Below are 19,999 nucleotides of genomic sequence, written 5' to 3' on the forward strand. Positions count from 1 at the left end.
AGTTTCAATTGTGGTCCAGAAAAATGATGATTTTTAAGGGTCTGAATACTTTTGCAAGGAACTGTAAATTATTCACCATCATAAAAATCATTACAGTGACCAATTAGACCACGCATACAGGTCATGTGACACCAGAGCCAGTGTGCTGTTGTGTACCACACCAAACTAAAACACACAGGCAGACACAGGCATGCACAGTCAGACACAGACATACATGCACACCCAATCAAAATTGTGAGCACATATACAGACAACTTTTTATTTGTTTTTCTTCCCAACTTTAATTACAAAAAAAAATTGCTGGGATCCAGAGGGTCAAAATGAGACTCTTCACCATCACAAACCACAAATCCCATGAGACACTGCAGAGCTAAACAGACAGTAGTGCTCCAACAGAGCGTACAGTCGATTCATTAATATCACTGTTATGGTTATTACTATACTTCAGGGGTGCACAGCTCAAGGGCGGGTGTGTACGCTGGGTTTCAGTCCACCCAATCCTTCTCGGTCAATCAGATTGGGGTATACAGAAATGGCGCCAGAATAAAACGTTTCTACCAGGCAAGACTACAGCTGCAGCTGATGAAAGCAATACATTGAAAAACCAAGTAAATGACTCGGCTAATTACATACCAAAGAGCAGACATTTGGCATGAAATCCCAAAACAGACCAGCCTTTGTTGTGCACCCCTGTACACAAATCCTCAAGGGACAGAAGTACGGACCCAGGTACACATTTGACGCAGTCCGATTGCGTCATACAAGTACTGTAGAACGCACGCACGCACACACGGATCAACAATGAGCTACCAACAGCCATCAGGCCTCAGTCAAACTCCAGGGGTCTGCATGCAAATACAGTTCTTATTTTAAAAAGTTTTACACGTTACCTTATCAGTATTCCAGTGGTTATCAGTGACAGAGGTACTGGTGTGATACATTTACACTGGTGTGTTCTAATTTTTATTATTTTGTTAATATAATTTAAAACATACAAATGGTAGTTACAATTGTTTAATATACAATGTATTATTGACGTAGGAAGTATGAATGGCACTTCAATAAACATATACAGTGTGGACAGTTCAAATTCCAGGTATTACCAATGTCCAACCTTGGTCATCTGAATGGGTAAAACAGTCAGAGATCATTGTTGGCTACATGACACACTGGAAGCACTTATCCTTTAAAAAAAAAAAAAAAAAAAAACTGATAATGGGTCCCATGGTAAGTACCGCAGAGTTAAGAAAACACAGCTCCGGGCTTCTGGCGGCAAGGTAACATGAGCCAAGTGCTACGTAAAGCTAGGCGCTACTAGCTTCTACAGGAGACACAGGCAGCTCTCCTGCGACTCCCCTGCCTTGCCTAGCCAGAGCCAAGTGCAGTACAGACATCTGATACGAGCACAAACACCACATTTATCCCCCATTTTGAGGCACAACCTCAGTCAGACCACTGGAGGTTTCAGCACAATACCATGTTACATTATCACCCTGAAACCAGTCGGGGATTGGCTAGCCGTTTCACTAGGCTAGCTCGCCGTTTCACATGGCTAGCTAGCTAACTTGCTACTTTGATTAGCAAGGTAGCTTACCTGCTACTAATTAATGAAGTACCAAGTAGACAAAATGCAAAATACCAATTGTATCTTTTGGCAGGATAAGTGCTTTTCTATTAAATCAAGATTTTTCCATGCCGTAAAAGAACAGCAGCAAATGCTGTCGTCATGGCTTCCTGTTTAACAACGCTAGCAAAGTGAGAGACAAGGCTGATTGTTACTAGCTGCACACAACTATGTCGAGCCACCAATGCACAGAAGTGCAGAAAAGGAGTTCCTTTCCAAGTCCATTCATTTTGACTGCAACTGAGCCAATTATACTAGGTATTAACATTATCCTTCACATCATTCCCTTTCACATTATATACAACAAAACTGTAAAAACAGGGAGGCAGACAATCTACAGTACAGTTCAGCGGTATAAAAATATATTACAAATCTGCAGAAATATTTACACGCTCTATATCTCCATAAATGTTTCTGAACTCCATGTCACACAGTTGTGTAAAGGGATAACAATCACCTTTCCAATGATGAAAAAAAAAAGATAAAACAATCTTAAAATGTCTTTTTTTCATATTTACCACTTTGATTAATACATTTATGATAACTCTGTTATTCTTTTGAAGAACCACCAAAATAAACTCGACAGTGTACTTTGGTGCACGTGAGGGACTGGGAAAAGGAAAAGGAGAGAGGATGCTTTTCTCTGGGTTCCTCTGATCCAGCTGGTTGACGCACGCTCCTCTCTGTGGGTCAGTAAGGCAGCAGGAGGGGACACGGACTCTTCTTCTGAGTCTAGAAAAGCATCCTAAAAGCAGAGGTTCACTTTTAGTCCTTCATTCTGACCAATTTTCCTTTACCATACAAAAACAACAAAAAATAGAAAGAGTAAAAAAATTAAAAAATGTTAAAAAAAAGGCTGAGCTGAGTTTGCGCATTGTCTGGGACCTGAGGGGACTGAAAGCACTAAACACAGCCAAAAACGCTGGTGTGATTCCCCAATAGCAGCCGGTAAACACAGGAAAAAACATTTTTCATTTGCATATGTACAGAAAAATCCTTTAGGAACGTGGAACACATGGAAATCCATTTAGAGTCTTTTTTACAGTGTCACAATTTGCTTGAGGCCAAGAACATCAACAACTTTTGCACAATTACAGTTTTAACAGCAGGAGCAAGAATCATATTCACAGAATTCCAGTCAACGCAATTTTCATTTCCTGCAGAAACATCAAGAGCATTCCATGTTTGAACTTTCAAAAAAAAAAAAAAAAAAAAAAAAAAAAAGAGAGAGAAGAAAAAAAAGAAGTCAACTACTGGCACGTTTAAATGAGAAAATTCACCGTTTTCGCAAACCGCTATGATGAATAACTGATGGTGATGTTGTCGACCCGCTAGGCGAAATGGAACCGCAAACCGGGGGACCTGACATGATCACTGTTAAATGATCGACTATTATCATATCAACCCCGAGAGCTTTATGTGTGGTGCTGAACATTTTGCGTGTATATAGCACATGTTCCACGAGTGCATTTTAACATCCCTGTGCACGTGTGTGCTCTAGTCCATGTGTATGTGTACATGCGTGTATGTTACGTGTTTGTGTGCACAGCACAGTGTGTAGTGTAGACGGTGCCTTTGTATGTACAGAGTGTTGCACAGGCAGTGCATTTCACAGTGTGTTATGCAGACGGGGGGGGGTCCGATCGCCCGGCGGCGAGGGGGGGGGGGGGGGCTCAGCTCCGTACCCTGAGCTGGGAGCTGAGACTTACCTCCGTTTCAGCCTTTTCTGTGGCAGTGTTCTGGGGAGACACAACAAACAGCCGCTCAGAGGGGACCCCGACACTCAGCACGGGAGCAAGCGCCTCACATAAGGGTGTGTGTGTGTGTGTGCGTGCGTGCGTGCGTGCGTGCGTGCGTGCGTGCGTGTGTACACGTGTCAGACGGATTATTCGCATTTTGTTGTTAACGGAATTAATTAACCCTGAGAAATTCATGGGACAGGGAAAAAATCGTATTTATGTCATTAGATTTATATTAAATGCTACTGCTGTTCTGCTTCTATACATGTAGACACAAGGCACTTGTTAGGCAAACACACTCAGGGTTACGACAGATCAAGTCATTAGGACAAACTGCTGCCTTGCGTGTTAAATTGACAGACGGACAAACGGACGGGCAGACAGGCTACCGAGGAAAATAAATGAGGGGGGGGGGGGGGGGGACACACCCGCGGCAGCACAGCCAGGCCCACCGCCAGACCCCAAAATGCTTCTCAGACATCGATCGGACGCTGCCATTTGTTTTGGATTTCCTGGACTACAAAATCCTTGACATTTAGAGGCCGGGTACTGAAATATTTGAATACTAGTCCTCTTTATTGAGCCATTTTGTGCCGTTAAAATCATTTAGAGTCCACGAAGCATGCAAGCCTGGAACTGCGCACGCCATACATCTTAGCCGTTTAACAGTGAGCGTCTCATTTATCTTGTTATTTTAGGCACAGTCCATGTTTTCAGTGCCTTTTTCTCATACGGTATATTAAAAAAATAAACCTTTTCTTCTGAAAAGACTTCTGAGAGATCAGGCTAATTAAAAAGAGCCTCAATTTCAAACAAAACAATGATGTACATAGGAAACGAATGCGGCTGCAAATGTATGAAACACAAATGAAAAGCCATCCCAGATGTGTTCCGTCATTTCATAGGGAGAGGTGAAAGATGAAAAAGGAAAAACACTGTAGAGAAACTACCGGAATTTACCATTTGCCCTGTTAGAAATATAGACTCCATACAAGTAGTGAGCATTAACACAAGTGCACTACAGTACTGCATGCTCACCAAAAACTGAAAGCTGATTCTATCCCTCATTTTTGGAGAACATTCTTCTGAATTTTTCAATTAAGCTCTCTCAGGAAGCACGCTTTCCAGTTCTCCAGCAACTGCACAGAGAAGTACAAACAAACGCAGGGCGAAACTGGAGACCAGCAACACCAGATCTGTCTGAAAACCGGCCTCAGAACTGGAGCAAGCCAAAATCAGGTTTGCTCTGGGGGAAATAAAGACTTCCCTGTCCACTGCTCAACACCATAGCCTGTCACTATATTGCTAACACAATAATTAGTTAGATAATCACTTAAAGGAAATACATATGCTATAATAGATTTTTTAACAGGGAAAAGAGTTTTGTGAGAAGGCAAGGTCAGTCACAATTTTGTAATATGTGGGGCTAAGTGGTTGTCCTCCTGAATGAGCCTTGGACCATCGTTCCTATTCTCTTTTCAAACACTGCCAGGCACGCTTGGCGCCACCTGGTGGAGGAATGTTTCTTTCAAAACATAGCGACCATTCTGCAAAGTTAGGCATGCACAGTGTATGAATGGAATGGACACTATGGAAGCCCCAAGAGACCTCAGGACTTTTGGTCTTCCTGCTGTCTCCCAGCACACCCTTACAAAACTGTAAAATGTCTGTTTGTGTGAGTGTGGAAAAACATCCAACCATGTCAAATGAAGCTCTCCTAATACTGTGAAACAAAGTAAAGGTCTCTACTTTTCTTATAACTTAAATCAAACAAAAATGCAATTACTCCAAAGTCACTCAGGTGTATTTTGGTGTGAAAATGGAGATATTTCTGCTGCAGCCTGGTTTCTCCTCAACAGTAGAAAATAAATTCAGTGAGCCAGGCTGGTTCCAGTTTTACAGTGGGAAAGGAGTGTAATGAGCCAGCCTGATTCCAGTTTTACAGTGGGAAAGGGGTGTAATGAGCCTGCCTGGTTCCAGCTCTACAGAGGGAAAGGGGTGTAATGAGCCAGCCTGGTTCCAGTTTTACAGAGGGAAAGGGGTGTAATGAGCCAGCCTGGTTCCAGTTTTACAGTGGGAAAGGGGTGTAATGAGCCAGCCTGGTTCCAGTTTTACAGTGGGAAAGGGGTATTATAAGCCAGCCTTGTTCCTGTTCTACAGTAGAAGTGCTGAACACTGAAAGGTACAGTACAGCACAGAGAGCACACCGAGAGGAACCTCTTGCTGGGCTTAATTACACTCCTCAGTCATGTGACAGAGCCCCGCAGGTCACCCTCGGTGAGCGTGAGGGTGAGGGTGAGCGTGAGCGTGAGGGTCTTAGTGCTCCTCACAGACCTGCAGGATACACACGCAGGACCACTGAGGGGGAACAGCTGGACCTCCCCAAGGGACACAGTCCCGCCCTCCCTACGCTCATACCTGATTCTGGAGCCCTTCTATGCACTTTGGGCCAGACCCAGCATGGACAAACAGTGTTCCAGGAAGCCCAGAACTGGGACAGTGCCGGGGGGGGGGGGGTGCCTGCTCCCCCACACCCCACGCAGGGGAGCACAGGGGCGAGGGGGGGGGGCACAGAGAGGGAGAATGGAAAAATTAATTTGCGGCCATTTTATGGGATGAGAAAGCCCTATAAAATAAACCCCAGAGAGAGTGGGTTTATAAGAGAGCACTCCCGGAGGAAGAGCAGGGAAGATCTACAGCCTCTCAGGCGCACTACAGTAGCACCTCTGACAGGGGCGAGCGTCTCCCTGCTATAGCTGCAATAACACAGGGCTCACATCCAGCGGCTGTACTGCTAAACCTCCTGACCTTGGGGGCCCAGACACAGTGTCTGTTTTATTTTATTTCCCACTTCCCACTTAGGAGTATAATCACACTCATCCTCTTCATCATAAGTATATACGCGAGCGTAAGCGTACGTATGCGTGAAAACGACCGTTATGTGTACGTTACAGCGCTGCGTTGTGTCACATCCGTAACCTTGACGATATGCCGCGCATTGTAAGGGCCATGCTAACAGAGCAGAATATGAATCTGAGAGGCATTAGGAAACAGTCCAGCCAGCGCCCGGCCATTTCTGCAGCGCTGGCCAGTAGTCATGAGTCATTAGCTGGGCGAACGTGACGCGAGCGCTGGTGGGGGCTGTGGAGGGGGGGCGAGGGCTGCTGGGGGCTGTCGGGGGAGGGGGGGCGAGGGCTGGTGCGGGCTGGAGAGGGGAGGGGCGCGGGCTGGTGTGGGGCTGTGGAGGAGGGGGGGGGGGTGAGGGCTGCTGGGGGCTGTGGAGGGGGGTGCAAGGGGGGACAGGGGGGCTCCAGACATTGTGAAGGCCCTGCGTGTGAAAGCCTCTCTCAGCCCCGCTGCGTCGCCGCCGTGCGTTAGCGCTGAGCGTTAGCGCTGTGATTTACATTTGCTTACTTTGGCAGCGCCGCCACTCCTGGCCCTCGCGCCTCCGTGCTTAACAGCTGGAATACTGTTACTGTTAAAACCGAAGGGCCGAGGCGCCTGTCTACAGCTGCGAGACGCAAACATACCCCCCCCCCCGCCGCAGCCCCTGCGTCAGACGGGACCGCGCCACACTCACCGGTATATGTTGGGGTCCAACAGCATGGCGGTGTCCTGCGGGAGCTGGGACAGGTGCACCACTTTGGTCTTCAGCTGCTGCCGGTCCGTCTCGTTCACCCACACGTCCGGCAGTCTGCGCGTAACCATGGCAGCACACAGAGGAGCAGACGGACGGACAGACAGACAGACAGACAGACAGGACCGTTGGTCAGAGCGTGGTCTCCCAGCTTAAACCTTGCGGTTTTGAATGGGGCCAGCCCAGCAGGATGCTGTCGGGACATGAGCCCAGCCGCGGGGGGGGGTGGGGGGTCAGTATCATGCAGGTTAGCACAGAGGACACTGGCTGGAAACACAACGGGGAGGGAGGGAGAAAAGGAGAGAGAGGAAGGGAGGAGGGGAGAGAGGGAAGGAAAGAGAGAACCCCCTTTTTTATTTAAGAGTTAAAGGGCCCTGTGTGCTCTGTGAAACAGTCAGTCGATGAAATAGTTTCTGTGGTGCGTCGATTTTGAGCAAAAATATAAAAATTGAAAAACAGGAAATCGGCACTGTTCTGAAACTGTCTTTATTAACTTCAGGAGTTATTCAAAGGCAAAGTGGTTTGGCAAATGAAGAGACAACGTTTCGCCTGTAGGCTTCATCAGGTCATCGTTTATTTTAAAAATGTTTACATGTCTACCGTTTACTTTTTCATTACAACACATAAATGCCATTGCCGGCCTGGATAAGTGGCCCTTGCATCTCTTAACCTGAGATAATCATATTTAAGTGACAGATTAAACAAGGGAGAAAGACCAACAACTGAAATCATTTTTAAAATGTCCAACATCACAGCAAAGCTTAAATCTCGTTCATGCTAGATGATAAAGAAACCCGTTTCTTCAACATACTCCACACAATCCATGAATTATACACCATTCACCTCAGGGGACTCATAATCCCAGGACATGAGGCCTGCAAGAGGGGATCTGGTGCACACTGGGATATGTAGTACTGTAGTACAGTGTTCTTAAGTAACGTTATGGGAGCTCAGGCACATCACACCTACCATGTTGGAGCATGACTGCAGGTTGCAGATTCAAGTCCCCAATGGGGCACTAGTGCTGTAGCCTGGAGCAATGCATTTAACCCCAGCTGCCTCTGTAAATATGCAGCTTTAGTAATGGATAACATGCAGGAGCACAGGCTAAGCAAGTGTCCCCAGACAACAGAGTCTGCTGTTCAAATAATTTGGCTGAATGCAAAATGGAATAAGCGTATTTTGTCTATAACCTTCACATGAACCCAAGCACTGAGAAATGAGAAATGTCCATAAAAAAAAGAGAGAGAAGGGGGGAGGATGTGTGTGTGTGTATGTGCGTGTGCATGTGTCTGTCTGTGTGTGTGTGTGTGTGTGAGTGTGAGTTCATGTGCGAGTTTGTATGGGAGTGTGAGTGAGTGTGAGTGTGTGTGAGTGCGCTCGGGTGTGTGAGTGTGTGTGTGTGTGAGTGAGTGTGAGTGCGCTCGGGTGTGTGAGTGTGTGTGTGTGTGAGTGTGTGTGTGTATGGGTGTGTGTGTGTCCCGGGCCGGAGCAGAGAGGATGTCCTCAGTACGTCCCCTCTGCCAGAGCCCCCCTGCTGATAATGTGTCCCGCAGGCAGAGAGAGAGAGAGAGAGAGAGAGAGCTGCCCGCCCTCCTGCTGCAGTCTGGGGGGACGTCAGGAAGACATTAGAGAAACAGACCAGAAGTGCGCTTTAAATACTGAAGCCTAATGCGCTGCAGACCCCGGCAAACTGCAGCCCTGCAACTCGCCACGGAACTTTACTGCAGGCTCGGACGGGGGGAGGAAACGCCACAGCACTTCTGCACACTTTACTGCACATAATGACAAAGCATGAAATGGACAGAAGAAAAATGGTGGACCTCAAAAAATGGTGTTCTGACTGAAAGGGTGAGAATGTGCAGAAGATGGGGGGGGGGGGGGGGTTGAGCTCGGCTGGGGGGCGGCGGGGGGCTTGGAGGACTGATCGGCGCAGAACGATCCGGAGAAGCCGAGCGAACCGCAGGGCTCCTCCCCCCGCGGAGGCAGACGGAACGCCGGCGGCGAGACTAAACAAAAGCGAGCCCGGGCGTGGCCCCGCGTCCAGGAGCAGAGAGCGCCAATCCTCACACCTCCGCTCGGACCGCCGACGGGCCGGGTCCCGACCCCGCCGCCGCCCCCGATGCCGACCGAAAATAAAGAAACCCCCCCCCCACTTAAAAAAAAATAAAAAACACTGTGGTTGAGGGAGCACAGCTCACGGGACGGGGAGCCGTTTTTGTGGCGTGCCGGCATGTGAAAACCGAAACAGGAATCTGAGTGTTTAACGGATACCCATGTGAAGCAGAGAGAAAATATATAAATAAAAGAACAAAGAACAGCAGCGGCTGCCTGCAGCACCCCCCCCCCCCGCCCTCGCCCGCGCGCACACACACCCCCCCTCCCCTTCCCCCCGTCACTACGTGCGTCATCAGCAGAACCCCCTGAGATACACACAGCCCACACCGGCCCAGAACAGCCAGCCATCACCCTGCCAAACAATTCAGCCTCTTATTCAATTCAGCTCCTATTAACACACACACACACAGTACAGACGCACACACACTCACAAAGTACACAAATATTACACATACACAGACACAGGCATACACACGCGCACACACACAGACGCACACGGACACAGAAGCACACAGAAACAGACACACACAGACACAAAGACACATACAGGCAAAGACAGACACGCGGACGCAGACACAGACACACACACACATTCTGGGAGAGGGCTGAAGGTCAAGTGTAAAGAAAAAAACGAATGGAGGGATGAGAGAGAGAGAGAGAGAAAGAGAGAGAGGTGAATGCATGGTGGTGTGATCGTCATTAACATAGGAGCACTCGTGTGGGGATCAGAGGCGTGGCTTGGCGGATGATGGCGGTATAGAGGTGAGAAAATCTCCCAGGGGAGGGGAGGGGGGGTGGGGGGGGGTTAATGTCCGGCGCCAACCCTGCCCCCGTGTCCCAATTAAACACGCACTCCAGCTGGGAGACACACACCAGCTCGTAGGGCCCCGCGAGCCGCGCGACCCCAAACTAACCACCCCCCCCCACGCCGAACTCTCCCTGGTCCCAACTCAGACAGCGTCACCCCCCCACCCCCACCCCCCCGCCGAACTCTCCCTGGTCCCAACTCAGACAGCGTCACCGCACGCTCACCCCCCCCCCCGTCCCGCCTCCACGCCCTCACGCCCTCCCCAGGCTCTTGTTTCAGCAGCTCCTAAATTAGCGCGCTGGAAAGCGTGAGAGGGGACTCTCTAAAACGCCCGCGTTCCTCTCCCCCGCGGTGAGGAGCCGGAGGTGTGCGGGCCGCACGGCGCCGAGCTCCAGGGCTCAGAGGATCACATGACGCAGCTCAAACACAAGCGGGCCGCGCCCGTCCTCCCTCTCGCCAGCCGCAGGTAACGGGTCCCCGAAGCGCGCCTAACAGAGGGGCGAGCTCACCAACACCTCCACCGACACCGCCAAAACCGTCATTAACACAGCCAGCCCAAGAGCTTTCCCACCACTCCACATCTTAATAAGGGCCACACGTCCTCACACTTCTAATTTTATAATGTTCGACCGGACCGGCTATTTTCAGACAGGCACACACACAGGCAACACCAATGCAATATTCAACAGGACCCGTTACTCTTTTCACACATACGCAGCCTCACACACCAATCTAATATTCACAAGCCAGCTCTTTCCCTCTAATACACATTTAATGCGCAACGTGGACATGTTTTTATACGCACGCGAGCAGCCAGACACAGACGGGGCGATAAGACGCTCGGGAAACAGTCCCTCCCCCCACAACAGCACTATCTGGGTCTGTGGAGCAGGAGAGGGAAGGTGATGAATGACAGAATTAAACACAGAAACCTCTCAGCCTGCTCAACCAGGGGACAGGGCCAGAGCAAGAGGGGGACCCCAAAGTGTAGACAGAAGGAGTCAAAACCTCCTGGAACACAACAGCTGTCAGAAGCACGTCATAACAAACGCATCTTTCCATAACAAACTGTTAAAATGACAGACGCTGGACTATAAGCTGGAAGGCTGTAAACGGGAGATTCCCATAATGCACTCGCGCGTCCGAGCCACAGCGAGCCCCATCTGCGAGCCTCTCCCCACGACGCGTCTACCGCACCCACAGTCTACCAACCGTGGATTCTCCACACCAGAGACAGGCATTCCGTGCATTTCTTTCTGAAGTACCGAAATCCGTGAACTGCTCAACTTCTCTCCCTGCCGTCCCCACTAACCACCAACACACCGAGGAGAGAAATAAACACACACACACACACATTTAGAGAAATGCACTTTCCACAAGGGAGTGTTGTTTGCACGTGTTCTGTTTTTTATTGGGTTTGTTTTTTTCTTTTCTTTTTTTTTTGTTTTTTTTTTTTTTTTTGGTGACCCAGAAATTTATAGGCCATTCCAAATAAAGTCCCCAGAGGAGGATACTTTTCCACAGTAGGGCCGAGCGTGTGCACACACACACATGCACACATTCCTTCAGCGGGGATTAATGCTCAGCGTCTAATAAAAGCTCCCCGAGGGCCGGCTGTGAATATCAATGACCCTGATGCACTAATCAAACGCTCCCTTTAAATAAATAAAAAAACGACTTGTGGGGACTTTCATGCTGTAACACAAACCTCCTTATTAGGAACAATCAATTGTAACAGCGCTGGAAGTGGGTCAAACACAGAGACCGTGTCCCGGCTGTGACCGGAACGGGGGCTTTCGGATTACAGAACGTCCCGTTCGGTGGGTGCACAGGGGAGCGGCAGCCATTAACGGATCCGGTGCGCGTTCCACTGCCCCTCTTCTTCCACCAATCAGACGTGCTCCCGAGGCGGCGACGGCGGCGCACAGAGAACCGAGCGCCTTTCGGATTCGGCGGGAAAACGGAGCGAGGGCGGGCGGCGTCAGCGCTGGGGGGGGAGAGCGCGCTCAGACCGTCTCCACCCTCAGCCCTCAGCGGCCCTTCCAGCCGACGCTCCTGGGGCTACCCGTCCTTATCAGCGCTAAACTGCGTATTTATCTGTGTTCTATTCAGAACGGCCTGCGCAAAACCTCAGAGTCTCGGGGGGCTTCAGACAGCTCGATAAACTCTCCTGCATATGAGCCCGGGAGCCCGAGCCCGGCCCGGTAACGCTTTCAAAACCCTCGTGAAGTTCGTTTACTCGCCGGGATCCTCAGGAGTAAAGCTGACGTCAGCGTTTCGCCTGCTCTCTGCGAAGAGCTCCCGCTTTGCCATTTATTCCCTTTTTTTGGTGGTTTTCCGGAGCTGGCTAACGCTAGGACCCCCCCCCCCCCGCCCGCCCGCACTCTGCCCCCGCCTCCAGCCCCTTTGAGCCGGCCTTCAGACGCTGCTGACAGGAGCGGCGAAAAAAAAAAAACCATCAGGTGCAAACAAGGGCATCAGAAAGCGCTGAGCCGGGTGGTCCGCTTCCCTGGTGCATTGTGGGAAGGAGAAAACCCAATCTAAACATTAGGCAATGCTTTGTGTGGGCTCCTGTGCCATTCTTCACTGTCATTGCAGCGGCAAGCTGATGAAGTGTTTTTTAGGGTTCCATTCAAGGGAAAGGGGGGCGGCTGATTGGATACCATGATTGGATACCAGGACTGGTCATCACCATCTTACAAGTACTACTGCACCAGCACCAGGGGTCACAATCAAAACACCAAATCATACACAACATGACACAAACAGTAAGACAACATATCTGACGATAAGATTCTGAATAGCCTTTATAAATAACATAAAATGACCGTGGTGTTTCACTCACACCGTTTCACCAACGGTCACAAATCGCCTTCGACAAACCCTTTCATCATAAATCAGTCTTCAAACACAGCCAGCACGAGCACGGCCAGCAGCGCTCCCCGGTGAACAGAACACACCCAAAAACACAGAGATGACAGAACAGCGTGTTCTGAAACCGGAGTATCTGCACGGCTCTGGGGCTGCGATCCCCTTTCCCTGTACGGGAGAGGTGCTACTAGGAGCGTGGTTCTTAATTAGCACCTCCCCCTCGTCGGAGCTGTGAGAGGGGGAGGCGGAGGGCCCGCGCTGAGCACCCGCGCTGAGCACTGTGAATGATTCGGTGCTCAGAGTCGGGCACCCCGAGCGTTCAGCCTGCCAGCGACGTGAGGAACAGGCCTTACACATTCCCAAAATACAACCCCACAACACACAGACGAGCGTGAGAGAGAAACGGGCAGGGAGTGACGAAGGGAAGGGAGGGGAAGAGAGGGGAGGGACAGAGAGAGAGAGAGAGAGAGGGGGAGAGGGAGGGAGGAGAGGAGAGAGAGAGAGAGAGAGAGAGAGAGAGAGAGAGAGAGAGAGAGAGAGAGAGGGAGAGGGGGAGACGTGATTTTTCATTCTGTAGAGGAAGTGTGGAGTGCATGGAATGCATGCTACCATAAAGCCTGGCCTGGCTGACATACATACACAAGCGAACACAAACAGGTCAAAAGAGAGAGATGGGCTGTTTTGGAAAGGGACGGGTAAACCTTAGGAATTCTGGACTTACTGAGTAGTATGGTACTTTTATTACTGGAGTTAAATTACATTATGTCTAGGATTATATTTTATCCAGCTTAGAAATTGCCAAAGGGAATTTATGTCAGCACTGATATACCATATCTGTAGCAACAAGATTGCAAAAATCGTGGACAACAATAATACATTATAATGAATTGAATGTTCTTTAAAAAATAAACGTAATTGCCTAATGCATTTGATATTTTTGTCATTGTTGATCTATATTTTATGAAAATAACTGCTGTGCGTGGGCATGCAAATAGAGCATATTTAAATCTGAATTTGATCAGCCAGCTTGATAAGCAAGTGTCAGATGTAAACTGTGAGGGTAAGATGGTTGTAAATGGTAAATAAGCAGTAAGGCACTGGCGTGGCATGATAGCGAGCGGCTGTAAATCTGTTCCCTCTGTAACTGGTTTTGCGTGATGTGCTAGCCCTGTGATGTCACGCCTCGCCCCCCTGCGCACCGTGGCACAGCCGGGGCCTGCCCAGCAGCCCCTCCCAAACAAACAGCATTAAATATTAACCATGAGCACCTGGGCCACTCGCAGGCACACACCAGGGCTGCTGCCGTAGCGCTCTCGCACTGACGTCAAACGCTAACCGCCAGGACTGCCAAGAGTGACTCTGCGTGTGTGCGTGTGTGTGTGTGTGTGTGTGTGTGCGCGCGTGTGTGTGTGTGTGTCTGTGTGTCTGTGTGTGTCCCTGTGTGTGTGTGTGTGTGCGTGCCTGTGTGTGTGTGTGTCTGTGTGCGCGTACTTCTGTGTGCACGCGCGCGTGTGTGTGTGAGTGTATGTGTGTCTGTGTGTGTGTGTGTGTGTGTGTGTGTGTGCGCGCGTACTTCTGTGTGTGCGTTTCTGCTTAGTGGAGTTTTTCTTTCGCTGTACTGCATCAATGCAAATTGTTCATTCCAATGGTGCCGTAAAAATTATACTTTCATATCTGAGCAAAGACTCAGAGTCTGCACCAAAATAGGTTGTGACAGTGCTTCCAAACTCACTCAGCCAAAGCTAAAGATGCATTCAGTAATACCGGGGAAGAACTGGGGAATATGACAGAGATATGAATAAGTCACCAGGATATGAATCTGTAGTCAACAGTATAACTAGGAGAGATTAACTATTTAAAAATGTGTATATTTTTTTAAATTTAGAAATGTACCATTAGAGGGAGAATGATACGTCTATACAATGATTTTACTCTCACAATCAAATTGTAATTTAAGGGGAAAGATTATATTAGACTTCACAGTGGTAAGAGGGGTCGTGTGTAGTCGAAAGTACTGTCTCAGATTGGTTTCGGGGCCTAGTACTAGTTTACACAAATAACCTTGATAAAATGTAGTTAAATTTGTCAGTGATTCAAAACTCTGGAATGGCAAAGCAAAGAACTTCAAAAAGCAATGAATGAATGAAGAACATTTACTGTTTACAACATCTAGAATTGGAGGTTATGTAGTCACTAATCCTGACATACCTAGCAAACGTTGCTTTATCAGAGCATCAATTCAAAATTTGGGGACACGAAGCAGCAAAACTGCAAGTATTTAGAAGGTACAGAGAGGGGCAACAAAACTGGTTCTAATTCTCAAACACAGACGTTACAAAAGAGAAACATATACATCAGAACGAGCATTTACATTGGGTACCAGCACACTGAGAACCCTGCAGCTAGACAGACCATCAAACATCGCAGTATCACCTCATTAAGAACAACCAGCTTTTCAAACATTGAACAATTAAAGTATGCCAAAAAGTCACTAGTCATTAAAGTCACATAAAAAAAGTCGTAGAAATGGCTTTGCACTTTGCCTTTAAATGTTAATGAAACCAAGCATTCCCTCAGAGGTGCCTCTCTTATAAAGGCCCACAGTGGCACTTGGAGATGATGATAAGAAAGAGGCCAATTCAGACGCCTTTTTTCTTCCCTGATCCACTCATTGATCTTAATGGTCTCCCACGTTCTAGCTCATTACAGTTTCTGTCTCCCTCTCCCTTTCTCCTCTCCCTCCCCTCCCCTCCCCTCCCCTCCCCTCCCCTCCTCTCAGAGATACGCCTCCCCGCTCCAGATCACAGGAGCCGCAGAGGAGGGCAGGAAGCGCCCGAGCCCGGCCCATTGGCCCAGGCGATTGGGTTGCTCGTTACTGGTGACCGCAGGGCACGCTCCATGTCACCCCTCCCCGGTGCAGCTCTTCCCATTGGCTGTTTCTACAGCGGCGGCCATGTCTGCCCTCAGTGTGGCAGCCCCTGTATCAGCTTACCGCCTAGTGCGGCTGTCCCCACCCCCCTCTGCATCCCCCCTCTCCCCCAAACTGCTGATCATTAAAATGGAGAAGGGGGGGAGGGGGAGGGGGGGGCTCAGCCTTGCATTAATGACTCGACGCAGCCCCCACAGATCCGTCCTCGCCCCGATCGGCGCGGGTTCCATTCCAGTGGCCGGGGGTCCGAGCCAAAGTTTTTTTTCCTGGCGCTCGACTCCGACGCAGCGCGGGGGCGGGAGAGCGAGGGACGGTGGGGGGCGGGGGGCAGTGAGGGGGGGGGCTCTGCGCCCCAAAGCTCGGGAGCTGTCACCCGCAATCCCCAATTTCTTACATCACGCCGTCTCTCCCGCCCTGTGATCCTCTCTGTAGAGGAGATGAAGGACTTCAGTCAGCGGTCCTCTGGGTACGGGCCCTCTGTACCTCTGCAGCGCTGCAGCATAACGAGCTCTTTTTCCCCCGCACCGCTGTCACTGCTGATCACCGCGGCGATGTCAAGATGATCTTTGTTTATCTGCTTCAGATCCAGGGCTCCCACGATCAAAGCACACTCTGGGCCCTATTGACACGGTTCTGGAGCCGGAGCAGAGGCGAGGGAGGACTTCTCCTCCACAAAAACTCATCCCGAAAAGTTACCTGACGGACCCCGTCTATGGATTTATGCAAAGAACATGGCGATGCTCAGAACACTCTCTCCCAGAGTGAGGGGGGGGGAGGGGGACTGCAGTCTTAAATTTGAACAGCGATGTGTTTACTCCAGAGAGGGGACGTGTTGACATCATTTGTGTGCTTTTCAAGGTTTAGCGTTTCACGAGAGCCCAGGAGATCGCTCTGTTTCCTCCATCCCCGCTGACGTCCCTTCATCAGGCCCGGCCCAGCGACTTCAGTTCCCACTTTCCTGTCAAACGACGTCCATCACTGCAGCCAGAGAGCGGGCCTTCGCATAAAGCTTTTCCCAAAAGCTTTCCTACAAGAAACTGCTGTAAATATTTCTCCCTTAAAAGGACACGCTGCAGCCGTGCTGCCAGGGGGCCCAATGCTCGCGGTGACAGGAGCAAGGTTAAATCAGCTTCTGCAGCGATAAAGGACCGCTCAGGAACCTTCTCCTGACCCGGCAAACGCTGCCACTTCCCTAGCTATTGCCCGAACTGCTCCACTCGGCCCAATAAGGAAGCGGCGTGGGACTGGGAGGGGCCAGGGAGGCGGGTTCTACAGCAGCCCCCGGGCCAGCTCCCGCCTCAGCTTTAGAAGGTCCCGGGCCAGATCCCGCGCCGTCCCAAAAACGGACACACGGGCTGAAAGGTGAACGCTTCCAGTCGTGCTCGCGGTTCGGTGAGAAAACCACAGCAGCTGGAGGGTCCGAGCTCGCAAAGGTGCTCAGGGGTCCCAGGCGGGTGGACCGACACACCCATTCAAATTCACAAACAATATCCCAAAGAGGGATGGACAGATTTTCAGAAGAATGGAAGCACTGGACAGTTGTAGGGAATAATCAGGAGATGGAAACCACAAACACTAAAACAAACAGCAGCCCCTTATGGGCTGCAGGGGCATTCTGCCCCTCTTGGGAATGAGGCCAGGCCAGTCACTCTTCAGCCACAGACGGTGAGGTCATCACTGACCCACCCACTCAGCCTCCTATTGGTCCAGCTGGCAGAGACCATGAAACTGAGGGACGGTCCCTGCACACATTCAATGGGAATGCAAGCAAGGCCCATCTGAGGAACCATGGAAGCACACCCCCCAGTGGGGTCAGACCTGTACTTACATGTCCTCAGGAGTCCAGTGCAGGAGGACCTTGACCTTCCCAGAATCCTCCTTTCTCCTCGCTATTACCTAAACCGGGAAAAAGACAACAGATGAGTTCAAAGAAGGGTGGAAGAGGGCTCTCTAAATATTTTAAAGCATTTCAGGTTACTGTATAAATGAGTAATATGTAAAAGCAGAGTTACAAACCTCCCCAGATAAGGAGGCTCTGCTAATCAAATAAATAAAGTATGACGGGAACCTTATGCAAGCGCCAAAATTCAGTGTGGCCTACCCGCTCTTCTTCTCTGCTGCTCACGAATAAGAATCTGTAAGTAAAGTGCTGACCCCCCTCCTTAAAGGGTCTTTAATCTTTGAACTGTGTGGAGGTGCCATCCACCTCAAACCAGTGACCAATCCCTCCACTCTTTGAGTGAAATGCATGTAACGCTCTTACACACCACTATTTCTCACTATGAGCGCATTTATGTTGCAAAATAGTCGTTCTTTTGTATCGCTGTCTGGCACCAAATGGACATTAAGATATGAGGAGGCTGCTATTATGGGACTTTCTATAATGTGGTTTATATGCATGTAATAAAGATGCAGGAATAGGAGTGGAGCTCTGGGCTCGTAGATATCGAGCGTGTCACAGTAGAAAATCAGTCCTAACGGACCAAACAATCTGAGAGAGACATAATTTTGGTCCCACTTTTATGCACAGGAATAAAAGCATGTTATCAACATTCCTAGGACATAAATGCACTTGTATCTCAGGGTACAAATCAGAAAGATAGAGAGGTATCCTAACGTCTAAGAGTTGCTGTAAGATGGCTGCAGAGGCAACAACGACAAGCACACATATTTAGGGAATGAAGGGATGTTCTAGAAACATCTGACAGTGCTGATTGGATTTAATGATACCGATTAGATCGAGATGGCATGGGCTACTGCATGAGGCTGCCCTTGACCGTGAAGGGAATCAGAGAAAGCACAATGCCAATGATCAGGCATCAAGCAAACCTTTAGGGTACTGTACATAAATAAAACACTACACTTCACTCCGTATACGCGCAGGAGGCTTGACAACCAAACTCCCACGTCCCGCTCTGACCATTTTTAGTCATAGGCTTTAAAACTTTGGTTTAGTAGTTCTGAGAGGCGCGATAGCGGCTGATCCTGAAGTGCTCCTGACCGCTCAGCGCTGCTCGCGAGGCGGAGCAGCCTCCGCTGCAGCCGCGCGCCCGTCAGCTTTACGATGATGCATTCGGTCTCCGGCCCTCCTCTGCCAGCGCGCTTGTTTATTTACGCACTCGCCACTTTATTGCTCTTGTTTAACCCGCGATGTGAATTTAATACGCCGTGGCGCGGCGGCGCTGTAAGTCTCTCTCTCTCTCTCTCTCTCTCTCTCTGGAAGCGCGCTGGCCCCCACAGATAAATAACCCGGGGAGACGGCGGCGAGCGGGCCGCGGCGGGCCAGCTGCGGCCAATCGGGAGCCGGCGCCTGACGTCAGCGGCCCAGGCCTGGCCCCCCCGGCCCCGCTCCTCCGGCCAGGCGTGACGCGCGCCCCGTGGCCCCGGGTGGAACCGGGCCAGCTCGTACAGAAACCAGAAACAGGACCTGACCCGCCGAGGCCGGGGGGGGGAGAAGGGGGAGGGGGGTGGGGGCGGACTCAGCCAGGGTGCCCCCTATTTGAGACCCAGCGCGCACGGCCAAAACACACACAAGGCCAAAGACGGCCTGCAGTCCTGCGGTTGGCCCTGGAGACGGGCTCCCGCCATCGGCATCGCTGGGTTTCCATCAACTCTTTTTTCAGGGAAAGTGACTCATTTATAACCAACGCTACAGTTCACAGCACTTTCTAATATTCACACCTCTGCTTTTAAAGCTTTTTTTGTACCCCCTCCATTAGTCAGCCATATTTCCCAAAACTTGTAAACCATTCTGTTTCTCACCCTCCTCAATCACTGAGCGATTTAAAAAGATCCGCTCGGTGTAGAGGAGTGTGAGCGTGTCTTTGAAGGTCTGTGAGCTCGCGGGTCATTATGCTACATGGGTGCTCATTACGCTGTTGTCAGCTTCCTGCCACACCAGTTTCAAACAAATTCAAACAGACGGGCCGGCTAACTGACGCTCTTCATCCACAAACGCGTTCGACAGGTGAGGGGGCCTCACTGCACGGAGACTGATCCGCTGCTGCTCCTCGCTAGCGAGCCCATCAAATGGCACAAGCCGGGATCAGAGTAAAGGTATTCACCTCAAACCCAACCACCCCCCTCCCCCAAAAAAAAAAAAAACAGGATGAACTTTAGCCCATGTGGGCCGGGGGGAGAAGTGGAAAGGGAGCCTGCCAGGGACCGAGTTTTCCACACAGTGCTCCAATGCCATGAGTCAGAGCGACGGTCTGCTATCGGATTTTTCCTAGCCTGCGGGCGGTTCAATGCAGCTGTCTGGAATACATCTTCT

At 50.1% G+C, this 19,999-nt stretch overlaps 1 protein-coding gene across 4 annotated transcripts in view; it reads right to left on the reverse strand.

Moving 5' to 3' along the window:
• Window positions 1–255: 255 nt before the first annotated feature.
• The window catches only part of aebp2 (AE binding protein 2), a 40,284-nt gene continuing 20,540 nt past the window's right edge, over window positions 256–19,999 (reverse strand). The window contains exons 6-9 of one of the 4 annotated variants that reach the window (XM_064342824.1): window positions 17,555–17,622; window positions 6,944–7,057; window positions 3,334–3,363; window positions 256–2,814 (exon numbers count right to left, since the gene is read on the reverse strand). In XM_064342824.1, the coding sequence (XP_064198894.1) occupies window positions 2,793–2,814; window positions 3,334–3,363; window positions 6,944–7,057; window positions 17,555–17,622 (234 nt within the window). In that variant the 3' untranslated portion in view covers window positions 256–2,792. Of the gene's footprint in view, window positions 2,815–3,333; window positions 3,364–6,943; window positions 7,058–11,342; window positions 16,754–17,554; window positions 17,623–19,999 lie in introns of those variants that run through there. The other 3 variants (XM_064342825.1, XM_064342826.1, XM_064342827.1) reach the window with 3 other exon arrangements.

This window comes from Anguilla rostrata, chromosome 7 (genome assembly GCF_018555375.3).
Source record: "Anguilla rostrata isolate EN2019 chromosome 7, ASM1855537v3, whole genome shotgun sequence".
Lineage (NCBI taxonomy): Eukaryota > Metazoa > Chordata > Actinopteri > Anguilliformes > Anguillidae > Anguilla > Anguilla rostrata.